Source organism: Antrostomus carolinensis, unplaced genomic scaffold (assembly GCF_000700745.2).
Source record: "Antrostomus carolinensis isolate BGI_N321 unplaced genomic scaffold, ASM70074v2 scaffold2752, whole genome shotgun sequence".
NCBI classification, from domain to species: domain Eukaryota; kingdom Metazoa; phylum Chordata; class Aves; order Caprimulgiformes; family Caprimulgidae; genus Antrostomus; species Antrostomus carolinensis.
The window spans coordinates 52,614-76,703 of NW_010301455.1; the positions used below are offsets into that span (position 1 = coordinate 52,614).

The following is a 24,090-nucleotide window of genomic DNA, read 5'->3' on the forward strand; positions in this document are numbered from 1 at the left end:
TGGCTCTGCTAAGCTTCTGACAGCCCTACAAAATAATCCCAGCTTATACTGACTCATAAAGAAAAACGACAGGGCTCACATCTAACAAGCTGCTGCTCTGTCCTCCAGCCAGGCACCACCAGCAGCGAGCCCTGGGAGTGGGTTCCCCACTCCACCAAGCAGCAAAGTCCACCCTGCACCTTCCTGCTGCAGCCCTGCCCCATCCCTCACTATCCTGAGGGTTTCTGAACCCAGGAATATGAAGAAAAAATGAGGATGATATCACCCTTAGAAGGGCATACTCATTCTCAGTGGGGTAGATCATGCCTTCATAAAAGGTCACTTTGCTGCTGCTGCCTGCATGCTGCATCCAAAGCAAAACCAGGATGGGGAGAACCTCTGTGCGTGACCATCCTGGAAATTTCAGTGGGTTTACCCCACTGCCAGGGGAGATCCCAAAACTTATTGAACTTACCCATGTTCTTTGTCCTTATCACATGCAAATTCTGCTTCCAAGTCCTTGGGAGCTCTGCGGTACGCACCAAACCTGTTACCCGCTGTGCTGCAGTACTAACAGGTTTTTTTCTGTGTCCTCTGGAGTAAATGCAAAGAGAATTTGCTCCCCTTTTCTCCCTTCCAGCAATCCACTTGTTTAAATGCAAACCTGCAGAATGAAAATATGAAAAACTGCTTCAGACTGGTGCTCAAATGACAGAGCAATCTGGGTATCAGCGTAGCTGGGCTAGAGGGTTTCTTCTTATCCAGCTGGATAAGTAACCCCTTTTAAAAGTTTTCAGCCGTTACCTGTGCAACTCTCTGGGGCACAGAAGAGAGGATTCACTGCATTCCTGAAGATCAGTTTGTTAATGGAAATATTTGGCCAAATTAATTAACATAATAACAATTCTGCAGAGTGTTGGAGACAGGAATGATGCTGAGTGTGCTCAGGGCTGGGCTGAAGTTGGGGCAGAGCAGCGGGACTCAGGGTGAGTCTGCAGAGGATTCCAGTTTCTCTGTCACGTGGTGTTTCCAAGTTAGGAAATATGGATTTTTTTCAGTGACATGAACTATTGCACAGACAAAGGCTTTTCATACTTTGTGCCTTGAACCTCCATGGAAATAAGGTGCCAGTGTTGACTTTTCTCTCCCAGCCCAAGGAATCCTTGGGTGGCTTTTGCAGAAAGAGAAATCCAAAATACCACTGCTTAAAGTTAAGTGAGGAAAAAAACCTTGGCCCAAGAAGAGACCATGGATGACCTTTCCCAAGATAGACCAAAGGGGGATGGAGTTTTATTCTGTAGTTTATATTTGCTGTATGTCTTGGAGATCTGCTTGCCAGTGTGCTGAGGGGGATGCAGTGGAAAAGCTCAGTATCATGGGGCAAACAGCACTAAAATAGCTTTATTTATTTTTCTTTCTGGAGTACACACCTTAGTGACTTGTTTCTCATGTGGATACAACCCTTCAGGCTTCCAGGTGGATTGACATCCAGAAGGTTTAATATCGCAAAAGAATATTGGATTAAATCCTAGTGTACTTGGGACAAATCTGGAGGACTGTCGGTGAAGTGGTGAAGATATTTTTAACTAACAGCAGGCCAGCTAAAGCTATTTTTTCACTTGATTAATTGGAGTTGGGGTTTTTTTACTGTCTTTTATTCTTTTTTTTTATCTTCCTGGCTTAGTCATCTCAATTCTTATTGCATATCCCCCATTGTTCTCAGAACATCCCATTATATAAGCTGATACTACACACCTTGTAACTCATAAGCAGACATTCATTGTCTTCACTTGTTTCTTGGTACAATGAGATTCAAGGATCCCTTCTTACTGGTTTTCACTCCCTTTACTCCCTTCCTAAGGTACTTGGAAGGGGAACAAAATAGCATAAGGAAGTTTTTATAAATAATGCAGGCAGTACTGGAAGGTCAGAATGGGGCATCATTCCTGTGACGGCAAGAAATGCAGTGTGAGCTCTTCTAATTACAGGTTGGGTTAGACCCCAGGTGTTGGAAATAAGGCATTTTCTCTAATGCCAGGGTCATGTTTGAGCTTTCAATTCTGCTTTCAAGCTCCTGGATGCCATGTCCTGATCCCTAAGTGTCCCCAGATTTCAAGGGAGGGTTTGGCACTTTTGTAAGGGCTGCAGGTGGGCTAATCTCCCGTAAATTTTGGACCACAAAAATACCTAAGAGGCTCAGGAATTTGGTAGCTGTGACACCCACACAGGAGTGCTCTGGAAATAGCGCTTTATAGGTCAACCCTTTCCTAATTTTCTTGTCTCTTGTTTTCTCATTGACCAGCTGTACAATGGGACGCTGAAGCGGGATGTGGAGAACAGGCGCTACAGCTCGTACAGCCAGATGGAGGGCTGGGGCAGCAAGCACTACAGCAAAGCTGTCTGCAGCCCTGCCAGGGCCGGCAGCGACTACTGCTTTGTGCAGAACATCAAGAGCAGCCGGAGTGAGCCCGACCTCTACTGCGAACCACCCCGGGGAACACTGAGGAAGAGTCAGGGAGGGGTCCGGGCAGAGCACAAGGCAACCTTGAACCGTCAGAGCATCTACAGCAGCTGTAGCACCCAGCAAGGAACTACCAGGACAAGTAAAAAAATGCCAGCACGGGCCCTCTCCTGCCCCTCAAGCAACAAACCTGATGTGGTCTATGCCCAGCCCATGATGAGCTGCAAGCAGGACGTGGTTTATGGACAGGCTCAGTCCAGCTCCAAGTAAGTCTGCTGCAGTGGGCTGAATCTAAATAAATGTAGACATCTGCTCTGGAGATGTCAGAGCTGGTCACCTGAGCTGCTTTATAGCCACTGGAGATCTGCTCACCAGTGCACACTGTGCTTAATCGCATCTGCGGTAGAGTCTGAAGTGGGTCAGATGAGTCACACTCTTAAAGGGCTTATTTCTTTTTATGGGCCATGGAGGGAAACCAATATGACTGGCTCAGTGTATATGTCTCTGCTGCAGCTGTGTGATGTTGGGCAAGGTGATCTGCCAGTCTCTGTGGTGGTATTGGATGACAGTTCCTTTGCAAGATGAGGGTGAGGAGGTGAGGAGTGGAAAGCCTGGTGTGCAGTTTGGACGCCTCTCCTGGCTGTCACACTGCTTTGTTTTGGCAGGAAACAAACCTAAAAAAATCAACTACCTTAGAAGGAGTTGGTTTCTGAGAATCTGACTCAGACCAGAGCTGAGAACCTGCTGAGACCCCTCTGTCTTTCCACCCAGCCCTTGCTTCATTCACCCAAAAGGTCTGATTTGGATTAAAAAAAAAAAAAAAAAAAAAAAAAAAAATTGAAATAAATAGCCTAACTGGAATAATTTACCTAGCCAGGAAAGAGGAGAGAACAGAAGCTATTCAATTCCTTCCTGTCCAGAGCATCCTGTCCCATTGGGGTCAGGAATTATGCAAGGGAGGAGGATGGTCCTTCATGTCTCAGTTAGCATCAGGTTTCTTCTTGTCAATGTTGCCTACAACAATAGGGCATGTAAAACACACCAGTGAGCTCAGACACTCCCAAGATGATATATCTGTGCAATGCAGCAGAGTTCTTGCTAAAAAAAACCTAGTGGGGTTTTGATGGCATTACAGTGACATTGATTCAAAGCTGCCCTGATGCTGATGGCAACAGAGCACCAACCATATTCTGTCTTGGAAGAGATTTGATCTGCACACACCATAGTCTTGGAAGACCATGGTTTGCATGTTTTGAACTGCAAGGTTGTAATGTTTTATTGGGCTGGAGAAGGAGGGTCTCCATCTTCCACAAGCATTCCCAGGGGCTACTGCACTACCACTGTTGCACCACTGTCATACAGGGCCTGCTCTGCACCAACCCAGAAGTTATCACAACTCCCAAACAGGCATGGCAGCTTGTCACACAAACCCTAGGAGCTCCCAAGCTCATTCCTGGTGGTCCCTGGTCCAAAAGAGAATTTGCACACTGCAATATAAGTGCGAGACTAATTAACAGGGCTCACAATGTACTCACACCAAGGGCCAGAAATTGTTGAGCTGTTGACCAAAGATGTGAAGTAGATACTGAGAAAATGCCCCCTCACAGTCAGCAATGTCAGCCAAATCTTTTTCACATCTGAATGTTGATTTCCAGATTTCTCTGTCTAATTCTCTGCTCAGCTTCCCTCATTTTGCATTGAGTAGAAGTATGTCCCAGAGGGTATATGCCCAGAAATGTCACTTGCCCGTTAGCATGTTGTCATGAAACATTAGCTTCCCATGTGTCCATTTACTTCATGTTTAACACATGCAAAATTAGCCTTGGCCAACCTGGAGCACCGGTGGCATTGGCTTGCTAATTTCAGAAGCTTTGTAATTCCTCTGGAATAGGAAACAGAGACGTTATGTAAACTGGAAGTAACTTGTTCTAAGGAATTTCTGACTAAAGAGCATAAAAGTGTAGTGGGAGGGATGGCAGAATGATTAAACATGGGACTGCAGCTGGCTTCTGCCTAGGGAAAATATTGCTTTTGAGAAGTTAGACCCAGGCAGGCAGGGTCTCTCCAAAGCAAGCCCTGCTCTGCACTGCACAGATCTCACAGTTGTAGACTTGGTCATTGCTTTGGAAAGGCTGCTTGAAGAATAATGGCATTTTCTGAAGAGAAGGAGAACTGCTGTTGTGAGAGGAATACTCTCCAGCACTGGATGCCCTTTGGTTAGGGAGTGGCCCCATTTATACACTTCTCCTGGCTTGGGGCATGGCTTATCTGGCAGAACTGGTTCTGATGTGGAAACGTCGGGCTTCAAGTCGTCATAGGCTCAACTGGGGCTGTGTCCCCTGAGTAAATCTGATTTGGCTGCGGCACACCCCCTTGCTTCGCGTGAAACTCACTGCAGAGCTGGATTAGTTCCGAAGGCAGTTTGTACAAGCGCTTCTGCTCTTGATTCAGAGGAGATGAGGTTGTCCTTAAAGTTTTGGAAACATACTAGGGAGTTTTCCTCTTTGAAAAAATTATTTATTTGGAAGGCCATTAGCCCTTATAAAGTATCTGGCAGGTCACTGCTAGCCTTGGTCTGTAGTGTGCTTTTGTTGGGAAGGGGCCTTCAGAGATGGATTAGGACCATATCTGAGGTCTCTTTGCTGTGTCGGACTGTTTCTGGTTGGAGGATTCTGCACCTGGAGAGCTTCATTTGGGTAGCCTGATCTTTGAGTAGGAGAGGTTTGCTTGTAGGCATCCCATTATTAACCTCCACATGCAGGAAGAGGGCTTAGCTGGGTAATAGCTGCTGGTAGTTCCCTGTTTGGGGCTCTGTTCTTCCTATTCTAGTAATTCTTCAGGTAGAGCTTGTGTCTTTATAACAAGGATAATTTTGTGTTTGGTTTTCATACTGCAGATCTGAGTAGGTGGATATCTTGTCTGCAGGTTATCAAACCGTCTCTATAAGCAAGGGAAGGGCTAGATGGTTTCCACACTTTCAGAGGTGATCCAATGGGGTGATTTCCATTGCTGTGAGAGTAATTACAGTGGGACCTGTGATCCACTGTGTCTGTCTGTGGTACAAAACTGCTCCATAATGCAGTGACACTGCTAGAACTGGTTCAAGAGTGGTGCTTCTCAGATGTCCTGTGCTAAGGATCTCCTTGGATGGTGTGAGATGCAAAAGGTGTCATTGGACATTCTCAGGTAGTGATAGTGGTGTGTAGATATCAAAAGACTGAGTATGCAAGAACTGACAAACTATCTGTACTGAGAAGTCCCTCTGCATTTGGTCATAAAGTAATTTAATTTTTGGAACTATTCTTGATGGTGTGGTTGGTTCCAGAGTCCCTCTGCATTTGGTCATAAAGTAATTTCTGGAACTATTCTTGATGGTGTGGTTGGTTCCATTTATTGAACTGGCTTTGGCTGTGTAAGACATGGAAGAGCTGTCTCTTTGATAGCAATCTCTCAGAAGAGTTCTTCCTCTCACAGAAGCAACTCTAGTTGATGAAAGCACCTTTCCTCCAGCTAGCTGATGAGTAGTTTAACACCTAAATATGTTTGGGGAAAAACTACTCTATGATTCTATGATAAACTAAACCATGATGTAGGGTTTTACTCACCCATAGTATTGGTTCTGGTGATGAAATCTGAGTTTTTCACTGTTTGTTCAGATCAGGAGGTTAAACAGTACTGACTTGCTTTGAGAAACCTTCTTCTGAAGGAGGATGGTTAGAGTTTCCACCACCCCTGTCATTACAATCCTGCTTCAGTGAGCAGAGAGGGACCTTCTGATGTCCCTTCCAGACATACATCTCTATAACCACTCAGGGGCTTAAGCCTTTGTAAGCTTTATGTCATATCTGGAACATCATTTCCAAGCTCAGTATGTCTGCCCTGGACTCAGAAGTTCATGGGTTATTCTCGTGGCTCCTGCCCGAAGGCAGTTCTCAATGAGCAGCACTCACATTTTGCCATGATACAGCTCTCTGGAGTTGGTCCTTCTACTTGATAGAGCTTCAGGGGGTCTTTTTGGTGTCCAGGTCTCCCTATTCTCCCTGGAACATGTCTCCTTTTTGGGCTCTCATGACATTCTGCAGCCTTTCATCCTGGAAACTGGCAGCAACAGTGGTTTCAGCAGCTGGTGAAGGCTACACATATTTACCTGCTTTTAACCAGTTTCTCTGATGGGTGGTACTTGCAACATGCTCCAAGTGACAGTGTGTCATCTTGAGCTAGCCAGCTTTTAGTGAAATAACATGTTGCTATTCAGTCCAGTCAGGAAAAATGTTTCTACATCCTCCTTGGTCAGCAGGCAGTGATAATGAGAAGCATTAATAAAGGATGCGATGTTAAGTGCATCCTAGAAAACTTTGTCCCCCTCCAGCTGGAACTTGAGGTACAAGAAAAATGCAGCTCCCACTGGCTGACATTGTTTTAGTTCTGCTTGCAGACATGTTGCATGTAGGAATTCAGATACCACATGCACATGGGACTGATAAGCCCATGGCCTGGCTAGATCATGATAAGTGGTGGTTGTGGGTCTGCAATAGTCTGTGCAGTAGGCAACTGGTTACGTGCAGATCTCTTCTTTAGGAGATGCCTGCATCTAAGCTGGATGTACCTGTTGCCCTTGCAGAGATGCAGTCAGTGGCCAATGGAGCTGAAATCTGAGGCGGGTCAGTGAGTTACCTCCTAACAAAGTAAGAACCTCTCGGTTGAATCCAGGGGAAACCCAGGTGTCTGACCTGGAGACATTACTGAGAGGCCAGACTTATCTTCCTCCTTGTGAAGGATTCAAGGTATTCTCATTTGTGAAGATGAAGAGGTGAGCTGGAGTGTCTGCAGACACTCCCCAGCTTAAGGGTTGCTAATATAGATCAGGAGCCATTAATGGACACCTACAATATGCATTGTCTTCCATAATACCACATGCACCTTTGACCTCATTTTAAGATGTGGATGCATTTCCCTTTGGTGTTCTCTGTATATGGAAGAGATGGAAACATCCCATTAGAGATCATGTGAAAGTAAGTGTCTCTCAAGGCACTTGGAAATATGTAATATCTTGGTGCTACTCTGTTAAAGGCATTGAATACCCTGGCTGGCAGCGGTGGAGGAGGCAGTAAAGGCTGGAGCAACCCTTTGAATTTTCCATAGAGTCATATTGGTCTGTGACACTGACCTGGCCCAAGATGAGCTGCAGCAGCCTCTGTGAGCTGTGGCTGAATTTCAGGGACAGTAAGTGTGTGTCCTGTAACTGTTCATTCCTAGGCTGGAGCTCAGTCTCTCTGGAAATACTATAAAGACTGAAAATATACAAAAGTTACTGAAAGAGTCAAAAAAGGTACTTAGGCTGTTTTCTGATAAATCTCCTCTCTTTTGGGATAAATAAAGGTGATCAGTATCAAAGTATAAATTCTCCGGGGCGATGCGACACAATGAAAGCAGAACCGAGTATGGTGATAGGCACCTTCATTTTGGTTTGTTCATATTGGGATAAACTGCTTCTAAAAATGTCAGTTTCACTGTGCTGGCTCCTTGTGATGTGAAGTTGTCTGCACTGTGTGTTTGCATCCAAAGCAATTGCTGTGGAGCTGTGTGTGATGCTGTCTTGGCAGGGTTCATATCGTTGCACTTGGCGAGGATCCCCTCCTCCCTGGCTCAGCGTCAATCTGCCCATCTTCCCTGGTATCTACCCACAGAGAAAAGCCTGAGGGGAAGCTCCAGCTGAGCTTTCAGTGGCATCAAAACCTTGGTGCCATGTCCCAGAGGTGGACATGTCTCCTTGGTGTGGACCATGACTACTGAGTTTACTCCAGTGTGGCCTGACTCTGGAGGGCCACTCTGGTTTGAATGTCTTCACTCTGATTTTATTAATGAACAATGGAATTTGTTAGAGTTTTCTGGCTTCTTCCTCTCCTGGGACTTGTAGCCCTAACAACCAGGATGGAGACCTAGATCTGATTAACACAAACCAATCTGCTAATACAAAGTGTACGAAAGGACAAAGTCCCTCAGTATGAAATGAGGGAATTTGCCTTTCTGTGATACCGATCCTCCTAAGTATTTGTTTCCCTTCCACACCTGAATCTGATCACCTAATTTGTCTCCTAGAAATGTTGAATCATTTCTAATTGAGGTCTCTCTCTCTTCTGATTGCTTCTTTCTTGTGGAAGAGCAACCTTTGGAGCTCTTCCTACCAGGCACATTGGCCCAGGTTGGAGATGGCCACAGTCCAAGAATTTGTCTTGGAGTAGGCTGTTGTTCTCGTAGTGTGAATCTGGTTAGGAATATCCCTGACTGGCTGGTGAACAATCTCCCATTAGCACAAGCTTTGCCAAGATGATTATATTCTCAGCTAGGAAAAATCACTGCTTCTTCTTGGGCGGCATGACTGAACCTGGCTGCTCACCCTCTGTGAACTTCTGTTGGTGAGCCAGCAGGGGAAATGGAACCTTCCCCATCTTTTCCTACACAGAACTGGACCTGGATGTCTAGGTTTTCCCTGCTGAAGGAGGGTTTGGACCTCTTATGGCATGGAGGTGTAGAAAACTTCCTTCCTTGAGTAGCTGGACCAAATGGACATCCTTCTTTCCCATAAAAAGTGCACCTGATTAGTGGTTTTCCCAATTTGGTAAATTAAAAACAAACAAACAAATCACCATGTTTACATATGCTGCATGGCCACTGACCTGGTATTTTTATTAAATGTCTCCCTCCCCACACTGCCAGCCCAAGTCTGAATTGTCAAAGGAGAAGTCTCTCTGGTGCTACTCGAGCTGGATCCATTGGTGTCTCAGATTTATTGTGTGTCTCAGGGCATGAAAAAGTCTAAGAAAAAAAATCACAGAATCCTGGTTCCAAACCAAAGATTTCTGAGGATCCATGGTTTCTAGTTTCAACTTTGTCTTTCCAGTTTCATGTTTCCTTATTGCAAGTGTAATGGAAGTTTCTCGGAGCCAAGTTTTTATAGAGGTTCAGACTGTTGAAAAAATCATATGATGAAGTAAAGTTTTATTGTTAGTGTAGAAATAAAAAATGAATGAGGTTCATTTAACCTTAAACACTGAATGCTTAAGGTCCAATCCAAGACTCTTCTCTGTCATTCCTGTATACCAACAGAGGTAGAGGTATCTCCAAAGGGCAGGTCTTCCTGTCTTAGGAAAAACATCTAAGACACAATGGCAAATTGTTCTTTGGAAGCATCTATTTCTCTCCATTGACTACACAGGTGCTTAAATGAATAATTTAAACTGGATGCAACTTTATACCAGTGAGGGACTGGGGAGACAAAACAGTCTTTCATGCTGTCTTCCAGTGTCACAGCAGAATTGTTGGCTTTTGAGATTTTGTATGAAATTTGCCATAGACTTGTGGATATTATTCACTGGCCAAGTTATCTTTGGATGCTTAAGGTCAAAATATTTTATCTTATTGTAAGCTGCTGCTGGTGGTGACCACACTTAGTTGTCTTTTCTAGATCTTTATTCTTAGCATTTCTTTGGCACAATCAAAATGAGTCTGCATATCCCATGCCCAGAAGGCACTCCCTCGTAGGAATATTTAATACTTCACATGTAATAGGTTCGTTTAAAGAACTTATTAAAAAACACTCTTTTGTTAGTCTATCAGGTTGTCTGAAGATGATCAGCCTCTCTACATAGTCACTCACTAGTATGACACAGAGCAAGAGCTTGTGTAAAAATTAATGTGGCTCAAGAAGGAACTGATCACCCATATCTCCAGGAGAAGCTTCCCGTCAGTCACAACTGGATCCTGAACAGGGAATAACATCAGTCAGGAACAATGATGACCTGGTTGTCCTAGCAAAGCCTCCACACTTTTTGATTTCATTGACTGTTAACAAAGCGTTTCCCATCACTGCTGAAGTAGTAATGACCAAACAGGAGTTTGGGTTTTGACTCTTCTCAGTCCTGAACTTTCTGTGGTCATTTACTCTGATGCAAATTAATGCAGATAATGCTGCTGTGAGCAGAGATCTCGCTGCAGCCAGCTGCAGGCCTAAGGTACAAGGATGCCAAGAAGAGACAGTAACTTTTATTAGACTAACTGATGTGATTAGAAACACAAACTTTGCAGTTCAGAACCCCTTCATCTGAAAGTCTGAAAGTTTGTACCCATTTCTAATTTTGTGTGATTAAAACATGACAGATGATGCTAAATAAGTGCAAGTCAAGGACAGCAGGACCTTCATATTTGTAAACAAGTGGACAAATCTCCAGGTGCTTGTATTTTTCCCAAGGTTTCAGTCCTACTCCAAGCCAGAGGTTTTCATATGGCTTGATGAAATGGATGCCCCCTCCCTGGAAGTGTTGAAGGCCAGGCTGGATGAGGCTTTGAGCAACCTGGTCTAGTGGAAGGTGTCCCTGCTGATGGCTGGGGGGTTGGAACTGGATGATCTTTAAAGTCCCTTCCAACCCAAACCAGTCTGGGATTCTATGATTCTATATCCTTCCTCTGGAGTCTGTAGGCACATTCTTTACCTATAACAGGGGATGATGACAGTGGCAAACTTTTATGAAGAGCTTGGAGACTACCAATGTAAACATACCCTGGGAGCAGGATGCCTCAGTGCTATTATTAGTATTTCATAAACACAATATTTGTCCATCCCTTCACTCCAGACATGCCTGTCGCCTTTTCCTAAGGGATCTGCTCCGGCCTCCTGAGACCATCAACTGATCTCACAATTTTGCTTCCACCACATCTCACATCAAAGGTTCACATGCTGTTGGAAAAGCATCTGCCTACTTTAGATTGTCCCAATAACCTGGCAGATGGTTTCACTCTTGTCCACTAATTCTTCTGAGGAAGTGAATACCGGTTCTCTGTTCATAAAACCTTTCACTTTAGACTTAATTAGACATCTGACACCTCAACTGAGCTTTTATTTTCTGTCTCCTTTGTTTCTGGATAGGATGGATCCATAATTTCTTAGCCTTATCATCCTCCACTCTATATTTTCCAGTTTTATAATCTCTCTTATTGAGACAGAGAAATGCATTAGGGGTTTATGGGGCGATGTGATATTTTACATTTTGTAATTGATTCCTTCCTAATAATTGCCAGTACTGACATAGACCTTTTGGCTGAGCACTCAACCAATGTTGTATTTCTCTTTAACACAGAATATGTGGTGATGAGATAGATGGTGGTACAATGACCATCCAGAAAGCCATACAACTTTTGTGCTCCTCTGATGACAAATACCAGACCATGGGTGCTTACTACCTTCAGCACACCTGCTTCCAGGAAGAGTCTGCCAAGCAAGAAGTAAGTAAACTCCTTCAGAGCTCTGCTGTCACACTGGATATGATGGCACATGAGATGAATGAAACTAGTTTTCCTCAGTACCAAGGATCCATAGGTCCCCTTGATTTTCATGGTGGAAACTTCTACCTCATTAGTCACACTCAGGAATTAAGTAGATTTTTCAACTGTTAGTGGCCACTTTCTCTTAATAGCAGTCAGTCAGGATTTTAACACAGAGGAATAGGTACCAGGCAGCAGAGGAGACTGTGTCCACATTACCACCATAAGCTGCTGTGACACAAATTGATGGGTTTTGGTGACTTGGGACCAGCCATCCAGATGCAGTGTCCTCTTCTGGATGCAACTGCACCCAGCTCCACATGAATCTTTTGCTATCTCAGAGCTGCAGTGTCCAAAACACACAAAGTTGCCCTAAATCCCACTGTGATCTTCACTGTCCGTTGCTTAGTGACATTTCAACCATTTCAGCTGTTTGCAGCCATCTACGTCAATGGGTTAATGAGTGATCATGTGCAAAGATGTCTGATCAAACAGAAGCCCTTCTTACACAGCTTATTTTTCTTATGCTCTTACTTTCTAATTGCTATTTATGCCAGCACGCAGCAAAGGAGGCAGTCTCAAGGATGGATCTGCTGTAGCAAGACTATCACAAAAGTTCATCCCCACCCTGGCATGTTTGCAGTCATGCAAACATGGGTTTATCAAGATGCCATCCCTACAGAGGTGGTTTTCAATTTCCTGGCACAATAGGGGAGCTGGACGTGCCAGCACAGTGTGGGGTTGTACCTCTTGTGCCCTTACTGCGGCTGAACTGAGTGCAGGAACCCCAGCCCATGTTACAGTCCCTAATTGTGGGGTGGCCACACCCTTCGTTACCGTTGAAAACACTCTCTGAGCACCAGCCTGTCCCATCGCTTCCCAGAAAGATGTGTCAGAGCAGGTACGTGAGTCATCCCAGAGCATGCTTGTTTTCTTTCCTATCTGAAAGGTGCTCATTCATTTTCTGTTGTCAGCAAATCTCCAGCCAATGGGTTGGTTTGTGCCAGGGGGGGCTCCATGTGGGATCATGTCCCTAGGAGACCTGGTACAGAGAACATCCTACAGTGGGAACCTTCATCATTTTGGAGAGCTCAGCTGGAGGAATTTGCCTTCAAACACCCCTGTGTGTGATGTCCTGCAGGTCAGGGTTCACACCCTTTTCCAATGCTGCCCCTGTAAGTGCTGGAGTATGGCCCAGTACTGCTTCTGGCTGAGCTTGAGGGTGTTGACTCTGTACCATCTGTCTAAGCTCAGGCTGTGATTTCAGGATGCAGATAAATTACCACATCATGTCATTATATTGCTATAAAAGGCCTCTACTGATAGGCAGAGCAACATTTTCACCTGATGCAAACTGATGGAGGTAGGTGAAAGTTTGTGGCAGCAAGCACATTTACATCAGCAAAGGATTCGTTCCATGGCCATTACTCGCAGACATCCACTTACAGAGTTAAAGCTCCAACCTCAGGGCCAGAACCTTTGTGCTTATGACTTATGGCCTGAACCAGACATGCCACCTCCAAGCTCTAGCCATCCTGTACTGCTTGGTCTACTTTTCCAGCTCCCCTGCATATGTGCCATGTTGACTCCGTGCATTGCCATGACAGTTCTAGTTGTTCCCATCCCAGCAATGTTCTGCACACCATCCTGATGGCAGCATGTCTTTCCTGGTCCAGGTCTATCGGCTGGGGGGAATTGCCAAGCTTGTCGAACTGCTCCGCAGCACAAACCAGAACGTACAGCGGGCAGCAGCTGGAGCCCTCCGAAATTTGGTCTTCAAGAATCCAACCAACAAGATAGAAACCCGGCGGCAGAATGGGATAAGGGAGTGTGTGAGCCTCCTACGGAGGACAGGGAACACTGAAATTCAGAAACAACTGACAGGTACACAGCAGACTGCTCAGCCCTCAACAAGCACCTCCCTGCCTGTGGTCTGTGTTGCTCCAGCACACAAAGGCCTGGTAGCTATGGTGCTGCCATACCACAAAGAGGATGTTTTATGCTCCTGTCACACCAAATGGGAACCTAAAACAGAAGGCAGAGGAGGTCCCGGCCTTCAATGTCCTGTCAGGTTTCCTTACATACGTGTGCACTGGGGAAGCACTTGCCCCAGGTCTCCCTTCACAACTGTGCTCACCCTGCCATTCCCATGCCTTCCTGCACCCCTACCCCCCGTGCTGTTCCTCGGGAAGAGCAAGAGTGCTGGCATTCCCAATATGGTTGGGCAGGTTGTATCATTGGTGTCTCACCTTTTCTTGAAGGATTGACGTGAGCTTGTTGGTGCAAATCACCCTCAGCTGTGACTGAGGTCTTATGTAGAAGCCTTTATGAGGTCCCTGGAGAGATGCCTTCCCCCTGCAACCTAATGGCAATAAACACCAATTTTGGGAGGAGGAAGGGTGCTTAGATAGCCACCTCTACATGATACCATGCTCCTGGTGCCCATCCCGCCTGTCTTCCATAGGGATGGACAGAGACTAAGGTTCAGGGCAGCATCTGCCCCCTTAGTTCAAAGAGGGATGGAGTGAAGAAGGATTTTGTTACTGGAATTTACTCTGACTTAAATAAAGTTTCTAATGCATTGTGACCCTCTGCTTGAGCTTGTTTCCCACCTCCTTCCTAGGACTGCTCTGGAACCTCTCCTCCACTGATGAATTAAAAGAAGAGTTGATACAGGAGGCCCTTCCCGTCTTGACAGACTGTGTTATCATCCCTTTCTCTGGCTGGTCTGATGGCAGCTGCAACAGGACAAGAGAAATTATTGACCCAGAAGTATTCTTCAATGCTACAGGGTGTTTGAGGTGAGTCATCAAGCAGGGACTTACTGTAGCTTGTGTCTATTGACAGAAGCTGAAGCTGTCTAAATCCTCTTACAATAAGCTAAAGACATGCTCACTGCAATTGTATTAATAAAAATTTTTTGAGAAAGTTTTACTGACAAAGAGATGGCACAGAAAAAACTTAATGTGAAATATTTTTTTCCAGTAGCTTTTTTCTTTTTTTTTCCTCAATAAGTTTGTTCTTGATAAGTCTCTGTCCAAAAGATGTAAGTTGCTTTGTCACGGGAGAGCTACAATGCTGAAGCCTGACAGTGTTCAGCTCAGACCAGGAAACTTGACACTTCTTGCCCTTAGATTTTTGAGGCTTCCAGAGAAAATTTTGGTTGCTAGAAAACAAACTGGTTTTGAGTTTTAGGTGACAAAAAGACAGAATTCTCTATGTGGGGAAAAAAAACCCCAAACATTTCCCCACTGATTTTAATGACTGTTTTAGATGTCGCATTGCCCTGGACTTTTCCTGGCTCATTTCACCAGGCGGGTGAGCTACAAAACAAGAGGTGCAGATTGAGCCCAGAGTAGTTTATTTTTTTCAAGGGAAAGCCAGAGCCCTTTTGTAGAGGATCTTCGCCCTGACTCGCTGTTTCTCCAACCACCCTCCTCCACTTGGATGTGAGCTTCTTGTCTCACTGGGAGCAAGTGGGGAAAAAAAAAATACCCTGTATAATTAGGTACTTTCATCAACTGAAGTTCTCCCCGAGGGAGCGCAGCACCGACCGCACCCTTACCAGACATGCAGCTAGTAGGAGCTGTATCTGCTTATGAAACGAAATGAGTGAATACGGTAGGGGCCTTTTGAGACGTGATACTATCGTCTTCTGTGGCTGGGAACTGTGTCTGAAAGAGCAATGCTGCTCCCTTCCCTGTCTTGGAAGGCGCCATCCCCATGCAATTGCACGTTGGGTTGTGTGGTGTATGTTGTATATGAGGTGCTCCACTTTTAAGACCATCTCAACCCACCAATGCCACAAAATAACTATAAAAATGAGGGGAAAAGTATGATGATAGCTTGTAAAAGGAGCTTTCCGTTGAGTTTAACTCAAGGCAGGCTATGTCTGCGGACTTATCAGAGTCTGTGGCCGTAATATCCAACACCCTCAGTGAAGACTGATGATGCAGGTCAGTGAGGGATCTCAAAAGGCTGAAGGGAGCAGGGCTGGGGAGCAAGCCAAATAAGGAAAGCATGGCAGTTGGGTCCGGAGCCCCTGCTCCAAGGGGTGAGCTGGGATTGCTCTGACTCACTGCCCTGCCACATCATAATGCAGAGATGAGAACAGCCTTGGGTTTGCCCTGGGCTCGAGCCATTGCTGCTCAAGCATTTCTGGATTGCAGATGAATTCATGTTAATGAGGAGGCTGCAAATCAGAGTGAACATCAAATCCAGTTCTGGAATGCCTGGAGTGAATATCTCACTGCCAGTCTCTCTTTGTTTTTCATTTGCAAGTTACAAGACAATAAAACAGGGAAAGAAAAAAAACCAACAAAACAACAAAAAGCATTTCCTGTTACCAGAAAAACTCCCCTGTCCTGACAGCAACCAGTGTTGGGAATACATTACAATATTACAAACTGGTCAGTCCCTCTGGTCAGTGATTGCTGCTCTTCAGCGTCTCTGCCCTCGTTTCCCACACAAATATTGCTGTTGACCCCATGTAGCTCCATGCTTGCAACCATTTGCACCTTCCTGATTTTCACAATAATCATGGATGATCTTCATTCAGTCTTCTCTTTGGAAACATCTCCAAGGAGGCGATGAGTCTGTGTAATGTCAGAAGCATAGCCTCTAAGGCAAAATATCGCTCATAGTTACTCTCTCTAGGAGGATGTCTTCTATGCAGAGCTCCTTAACAGGACATTTTCCTAGATTAACTCAATCCTAAAGAGCAACAAGAGAGCTGTGCACCAGTGTAGTCCTACAGAAGGCCTCCAGAATGAGAGCAGTGCACCAACATTGATGAATCTACAAAAATATCCTTAAATTCAATTACAGCTGTAGCCAGAACTGAGCCCATAGAGACTAGTAAGAGAACCCAACTAATCCTCTGTCCTCCTTCTCTCCTGACATGCTCTGAAATGGCTTTCTTCAGAAACTTGAGCTCTGCAGACATGGGGCGTCAGACCATGAGGAATTACCCTGGCTTGATCGATTCAGTCATGACTTACACCCAGAACTGTGTGGCTTCTAACCGACCTGATGATAAGGTACTAGATGCTCACCCCAGCCTGTTTGCTAGAGTTCAGACCCATAGTTAATAATTGCAACTTTGGAAATATCCCAAAATCCCTTTCAAACAAACATCAGAGGGGACCGGACTCTTTATGGCTGTTCTTGTCCTTCCAAATCCTGGTGTGATCTGTTGTAAGACTGCAAGTTCTCTGTGCTCTGGGGCTGAAGTAGAGGTGGGTTTTGCAGTTTCCCTTTACCAGAGACAAAGCAAAATATTTTGGCTTCTGAGTCCCCAGTATGCTTTCCTTCCTTCCCCTCCCACCTTGGGGCCCTTCCAGCATCTTAACCTCCATCTCCTGCTCTTCCCATTACCACATCTCTTTATCCAGCAGGACTCAACTATTATAAGCCTCAGACTGACATCACATTCATCAAGAAGCCAGGAGCTGGCATCTTTCTGCCAGTCCCCTAACTGTGACTCTTACCGCTGTGTGTAAATGGCACTTACCTTGGACAAAATGGAGTTTATACATTTATAGCCACATTTTCAGGAGTTAAACACCTGTGATACCAGACAGACACCCTAAAGTCCTCAATGCCCAACAAAGTACCAAAATTATTTCAAATAAGATCAGAATTGAGCAAATCCTCTTTTCAGGACACTTTTTGCAAAAGACCAGTTTCAGCGGCGCATATTGAATACAGCTCTTCGGAAATGTAACCACACATTTTGGTGTTGGTTACAGGTATTTAGTGAAAATTCTCCCTTGCTCTTTACGCTGGGCACTCTGACATCCAGGTACAGAAGACTTACAAGCCTCCTCTTGGTAAAAAATGTCTCCTAATCTGTAGCTGTGACTTGGACAAAGTCTTTGGAAACTGACTAAGGCAAGAGGAAGACTTTCAAGATTTCAGGATTTCATGGTGGACAGTTTGATATAACCACCCTATGCACTTGTGTTCTCTTTTCCTGTTTATCAGCTTGTCTGTGGCAGTGTGACCTAATAATGTTCACTGGGTCAGTCAGCTCTCTGAGATCCACAGTATAGCATTTGGACTATGTGGTGGACTTCATTTATGTCTACTCTACCTCCTTCTTCCTTCCCATCCATTGCTACCTTAAGCAGAGTCAGGAGCTTATACAGCATAACTGCTAAGAAAAGCTAATTATGGCAGGGTATGTGTCCTCTCTATAGCTACAGCAGGTGCTACTCCATATTTTTCTGCCTAATGTGTTGCTTGTATTTTTATTCTGGTGGTGATTTCAGTCTGTGGAGAACTGCATCTGCATCTTGCACAACCTCTCCTACCGCCTGGATGCTGAAGTTCCCAACAAATACACCCAGCTCAACCACATGGCCCGGAGTGTTTATATGGACAAAACTCTGACAGGCTGCTTCAACAGCAGGAGTGGTAAAATGGAGGTAAGATACACCGCAGAGGGCTTGGAAATGTGATATTCAGCCCCAGGCAGGGGCTGCAAGCAAGGAGCAGGATCCGAGCTTCCAGTTTCTCATCTCTTTGTAGAATGATGAGTACGGTGTCCCACTTCCTGAGGAAGATTTTAAACCCAAAGGACCCAGCTGGCTCTACCACTCTGATGCCATCCGCACCTACCTGTCCCTGATGGATCAGAGCAAGAAGGATGCCACCTTGGAAGCTTGTGCTGGAGCTCTGCAGAACCTCACTGCGAGCCGAGGGCTGGTAAGCACTCCACTCCACGCAAGTTGTTGTCCAAAGTGTCAGCACCTTACAGTAATCAGAAAGGAAAATGTCCTCCTTAAACCTCAGGACACTCTTGCAAGTCTTTCCACAGTGGATACTCCAACTGAGGTATTTATTAATGCAAAAAATAGGGTCTCATGAAGGGGCTATAATCAGCCTCCCAAGAACCTATCCCAGTTCCATACACTTTCCAGGGGCTACTCTAGGTTGGTGGTACCACCAGCATCTGCTGATATTGGCGGCTTCCTCCCAGAACACCAGTGAGGATGTGCACAGATGTGCCCATAACTGCTTGAGAGAGTCCAGCACAGAGCCACCAAGATGATGAAGGGAGTGGAGCATCTCCCTGCTGAGGAAAGGCTGAGGGAGCTGCGGCTCTTCAGCTTGGAGAAGAGGAGACTGAGGGGTGACCTCATTAATGTTTATAAATATGTAAAGGGTGAATGTCAGGAGGATGGAGCCAGGCTCTTCTCAGTGATGCCCAATGGTAGGACAAGGGGCAATGGGTGTGAGCTGGAACACAGGAGGTTCTGCTTAAACTTCAGAAGAAACTTCTTTCCAGTGAGGGTGACGGAGCCCTGGGACAGGCTGCCCAGGGAGGGTGTGGAGTCTTCTTCTCTGGAGACATTCAAGACCCGCCTGGACGCCTTCCTGTGTGATCTCATTGAGGTTCCTGCTCTGGCAGGGGGGTTGGACTGGATGATCTTTTGAGGTCCCTTCCAATCCCCACCATTCTGTGATTCTGTGACAGTTGTCATAAAACCAGAGAGAAAGGAGATGCATGTGCCACCGCCTGCGTGTGATTTTTTTAAATGGGAGGTGGCACTAATAACAGGGTGGGTTGTGCTGTGGATTGTGGCTTGTCCTCACATCAGAGCTGCTTCTAAAATAGCTCTGATTGATAGATGTCCTAACCTGTAGGTATGGCAGTGTGGAGGTGACATGAGCTGTGTGACGCTGTGGGTATTGCAGGAGCTGGGGCATGGGGAGAGCCACGTCACGACAGCAGCTCTGCCGTGCCCACTGTCACTACGATGGGCATGTCCTCACAGGCTGCCTTCACGTGGACAAATCTCGACTTGTCTGTTTGTGTCCAACTTCTTCAATTCCAATTTAAATACGATGGCTGAGGAGATAAATAGATAAAGATTTCATACGTAGGAGAGGTATGTCACGTGTGCAAAGTGTTCCACCCAGAGACATGGAGTGACTCACGAAAGGAGCCTTTGCTGCTAGGACGGCATTAACCTGCCAGCTCTGATCTCCTGGGAACTTTTGTTACAAGTCTTCCAATGTGAAATACTTTGAGAAACTTTTTTTTTTTTTTGGCAGATTAATTAAACAGTGGCACTAAGAAGGTGGAGAGGCTGTCACACTGAGTAGAGCTAATCAGAGAAATGGGACTGGAGCTATGTGCTCCATGGAAATGAAAAGGTTTTCAGCAATCGAGATCATTCAACAAAAATGTCTCTGGGGCGGGGGGAGAAAACAACAACAACAACAAAAACCACAAAAAACAGCTCTGACTGTTAAAACAACTTATTTCAGCCTTCTGGAAGGGGATGGTTGGGATTTGCCTGGGTGTGTAGGAGCAACTTCTCCTTTCAAGGGTCTTATTCCAGCTCAGAGCTGGAGTTGGGGTGGGTTGCTGGATTTGCTGGATTTGCTGTCACTTGAAGGAAAGGGAAACTGGGGACAAGCTTAGAGTTTACTAGAACCCTTTAGCTTATAGAGAACTTTGAATCTTTTTCTCGGACTCAGCTTTACACATGCCAGTCCTGCTAGTGTGGATCTGTAATACAGTACATGTGCCGCCTGGAGCATGGGAGGGAAATAAGGTCTCAACCCACTGGAATAGGGTTGCCTTCCAGTCTGTTCCCTCCATCCCCATGTCACTGTTGATGGATATGTGTCACTGGTGGTACAACAGTCTCCAGCAGCCTTTCTTGTGGGGCAATAGCTGAGAACTTCAGTTTAAACTCTATCAATAAGGCGGCAGTTTATTAAGGGTGTGTGCTTCAATGTCGATGAACACTCATCTGCATTGGCTACATCCTGAGATCTTCTAGATTTACATAAACGAACAGGAGATCAGGATCCAAGATGAGTATTTTTGGTCTTCAGCTTGTTTTTTAAAGGTATCATTAGCTGTTCCTACTCCAAAGCAGCCTATTACTTGTGGCATGGCAGGGAGCTGAAAGGGTGTTGGGCAAGGGGAAGGGCAATGTGGACATGAAGGTAAAACTTCTCCAGCCTATGGGAATATCCATTGGGTGAGAAACTGTCCCCTCTCAGGCTCCAGAAAGAGGACAGAAGTCCCAGCCATATCACAGAGGATGAGAGATCGATTTTGCGAATGCCTGGGGAGAAGAGGGGTGAATGACAAAGTGGGACTATGGTAGCAGAAGATGGTATTATATAGACACTTATTTTATAGTGCAGTCATGTTTGGCCCTGTACGTCATTCCAGTTGTGTTGTCCCAGCATTAGAAGTCATGAGACATCTCTGTTCTGTCTCCTAGATGTCCAACGCAATGAGCCAATTGATTGGTTTGAAGGAAAAAGGTTTGCCTCGCATAGCACGACTCCTCCAGTCCAACAGCTCTGAAGTTGTCCGGTCTGGAGCTTCTTTGCTGAGCAACATGTCCCGGCATCCTGTTCTCCACAAAACCATGGGTAAGTAATTTCCACTGCAGTGGGTTCCAGAACAATGTCTAGTTTCCGACTCTCTAATATCTGCCCATAATAGGACTTAACCAAGCTCTGAAATTGTGCAAAGCAGTGTTATTTCCTCTGGCCAAAAGGACAATTACAGGTGGTAGCTGCAAGCTTCATTAACAAATGTGTGTTATCTCGAAGTCTCTATATGTGGTGTGCTTTATAGATAATGACAAATCTGCAGGTTTAAGAGGATGATGGTGTTTGGGGAAATGAGTTGGACTTGACTCCCCATGACCAATATAACTCCCTTTCTGTCTCTGAAAATCAAGTTATGAGTATAATGCCATTACTGTCCAACATTATTAATGCCTCCTTCCTGAGATAACACTGCATTCTCGTATTGAATAGTGCTAACACAAATAGTATCATTCACTTGTGCTAGGTTTTATTTAAATGTTGATTGGAACATTCCACCTCTTTAGCTCACCAGGTGCTCCCAGATGTATCACGTCTCCTGTCATTCCAGTCTGGAAATACCAACAGCTATGGCGAGATCATGGCATCAGCTTGTTATACTCTGAGGAACCTCATCATGTCCAACCCACACCTGGGAAAGTCTTACTTGACAAGCAACATGCTAAATAATGTAGTAAGCCTGTGCCGGAATGGGTGAGTTTGGGGCAGAAGGCATGGAGAGGGTCGTGCACAGACATTTTAGAGCTCATAGACTCTGTGCGGAGCTAGATTAACCCCAGAGCCTTCCCAACACCCTTCAGAGCCATAGTAAAGCTTTGTTATTTCCCTGTCCTTGTAAATTGAGAGCGCCAAAAAAAATCAAGCATGTTGGTAGACACAAATCCTCAGCACTGGTTTCCTGGAAGCAGGCATGAGCCATCCATGGTGGGATTTGTAAGGAGGCCTCAGGAAATTTGCTGGTTGAATTTTAAGAAATTCTGAAAAGAACTGAAGGACCAACATCTTAAACCTGTTAAAAATTCCAGCCCTCAAAACAGGGGATGTCAGTATGCAGCCTGACTCCCTGGCACCTGAGCTTCCCACTCACAGCTTCCTGCAAACCTTGTCGTGAAGATCAGGTCTGACTCGAGCATCGCTGATATAATGTGATTGTGCTTAGATTTAATGTTCAAATTAATTCATTTTACTGTTGGAATATCTGCCTCAAGTGGCAAAGATGCAACTTTGATGAAATGTGTATGTGTATATATATATATATTTATATTTATATATATATATATATTTATAAGTACCTCCCCTGGTCTACTCACATATATTTTACAACAACTGAGCAATCCCAACATATTTTACCACTTTTTTCTTTTAGGACTTGGTTTGAGTTTTGGTGGTAGTAATTCTGTCCTGCTTGTTACCCATACTCCCTACAGCCCTGTGCAAAGGCTTGTCATCCCTTGCCAAATATATGTTAATTTCTGGCCAAACTGGTGTTAAACTTGCATGGTCTTTGACCATATATTCTTCTTCCTAGACTTTCATCTCTCCTACCATCCGTCTTGGTTTTAAAATACCGTATACACGTAACCTATTGTTTTCTGTTGTGAAAAGACATTCACATACCTACTCCATCATCCTTTGATAAACCACTTACAATCTACCACTTGTTTCACAGCAGCAGAGAGGTTCTCAGTCATTAGAAGTGGCCTCCTTGTTTAGTTTGGACCTCTGCCAATGAACATCGGTCACTTTGCTATTTTTATATGCTTCCACTCTACAACAAGCCCAATTAACATGAAACCCAGCCCTCTTCTAAGTCTTCATTGTTTTGAGTGGTATTAACTTCTGCCTAAAGTCCCGCTTTGGATGCCTCAGACCGGTCATCAGCTACTTTACTACTTCAGTAAAGTGTTGCATAACTGGAGTTGTGCATACCTTAATTGTCTTGTCTGTTTTGTGTGATGAGCTTTGTTTGGAATGACTCACTAAACTGTGAGGAGTTACTAAACTCTGGAGATGTCTCCAGTGTGTTCCTTCTGCCTTTATATAGAATTCCTTCTGAGAAACTCCCCAGTTCCTACAATGTCCAACATGTGAATTTTTCCTTTTCCTCCATTATTTATTTCTGTCCCTAAAGATTTTTATACTGTCCAATTCTTATGGAAAAAAAGACAACAATTTACACCCAGGACTAAACTTAGTTATTCAAGCTATATAACTTCAGACTGTTCCCATAAAGCAGATGTGAAAGAGATCTCCTCTCTAGTGACATGGACACCTGCCAGTTCACAAATTAGCTGATTTTTCCTACTTCCCTGTATAGCCTGTGAAGATGAAGAAGAAATTCTAGGACGGGATTTGTCCAGTCCTGTGTCAGAAAGAGCCTCACTTACTAAATCCAACACGTCTGCTGGAGGCTGTTGCCAAGGCTGAGTGCAGACCTCATGCTCTCCACACTGATGTTGAGTGTGGTGAGTCCCAAGCTGTGAACCTCCTCCTTCCCAGCACCACAACCAGCAGAAGTAGAAAACAGATCTCAGTGGTGACCAAACTGCCATGGAGAACATCATACCACGTTGCACCCTACTGTTATTTTGCAGAATTTTCTGTTAATCTACTCCAGCTTCCCTGTGGACACACTTCCCTCACCTCCAGCATTGGTGTTGGTTTGGTTGGTGTGTCCGTGTAGTGCCTCCCTGGTACATGTTTCTTCTGCCACCAAACAAATATTTCTTCACCTATATTTTTGAACTGGTCTCTTGTTGCATTTGAAGCTGTAAATCATTAGTTTAATACACTCAGACAATTTTGTATTCATACTTTAGAAAGAGCTTCCAGGTTACAGACCAGTAAGTTATGGATCTTTTCTTTCCCATGTTCTTCTCAAATGTCAACCAGCACTCCTCAAAGCTGAGATTTCTTTTTCTGTATGTTTCTTGTAGCTCTGTTCTGAGTGAAGGGCATCAGCGGTT

General features: G+C 44.9%; 1 protein-coding gene across 2 annotated transcripts in view; it reads left to right on the plus strand.

Annotated features, from left to right (window-relative positions):
• The window catches only part of PKP1 (plakophilin 1), a 43,976-nt gene that overhangs the window by 15,158 nt on the left and 4,728 nt on the right, over nt 1-24,090 (plus strand). The window contains exons 3-11 of one of the 2 annotated variants that reach the window (XM_029083881.1): nt 2,282-2,706; nt 11,575-11,719; nt 13,435-13,642; nt 14,382-14,559; nt 16,617-16,797; nt 18,031-18,186; nt 18,290-18,466; nt 21,010-21,163; nt 21,631-21,817. In XM_029083881.1, the coding sequence (XP_028939714.1) occupies nt 2,282-2,706; nt 11,575-11,719; nt 13,435-13,642; nt 14,382-14,559; nt 16,617-16,797; nt 18,031-18,186; nt 18,290-18,466; nt 21,010-21,163; nt 21,631-21,817 (1,811 nt within the window). The remainder of the gene's footprint in view (nt 1-2,281; nt 2,707-11,574; nt 11,720-13,434; nt 13,643-14,381; nt 14,560-16,616; nt 16,798-18,030; nt 18,187-18,289; nt 18,467-21,009; nt 21,164-21,630; nt 21,818-24,090) is intronic. The other variant, XM_010163438.1, reaches the window with a different exon arrangement.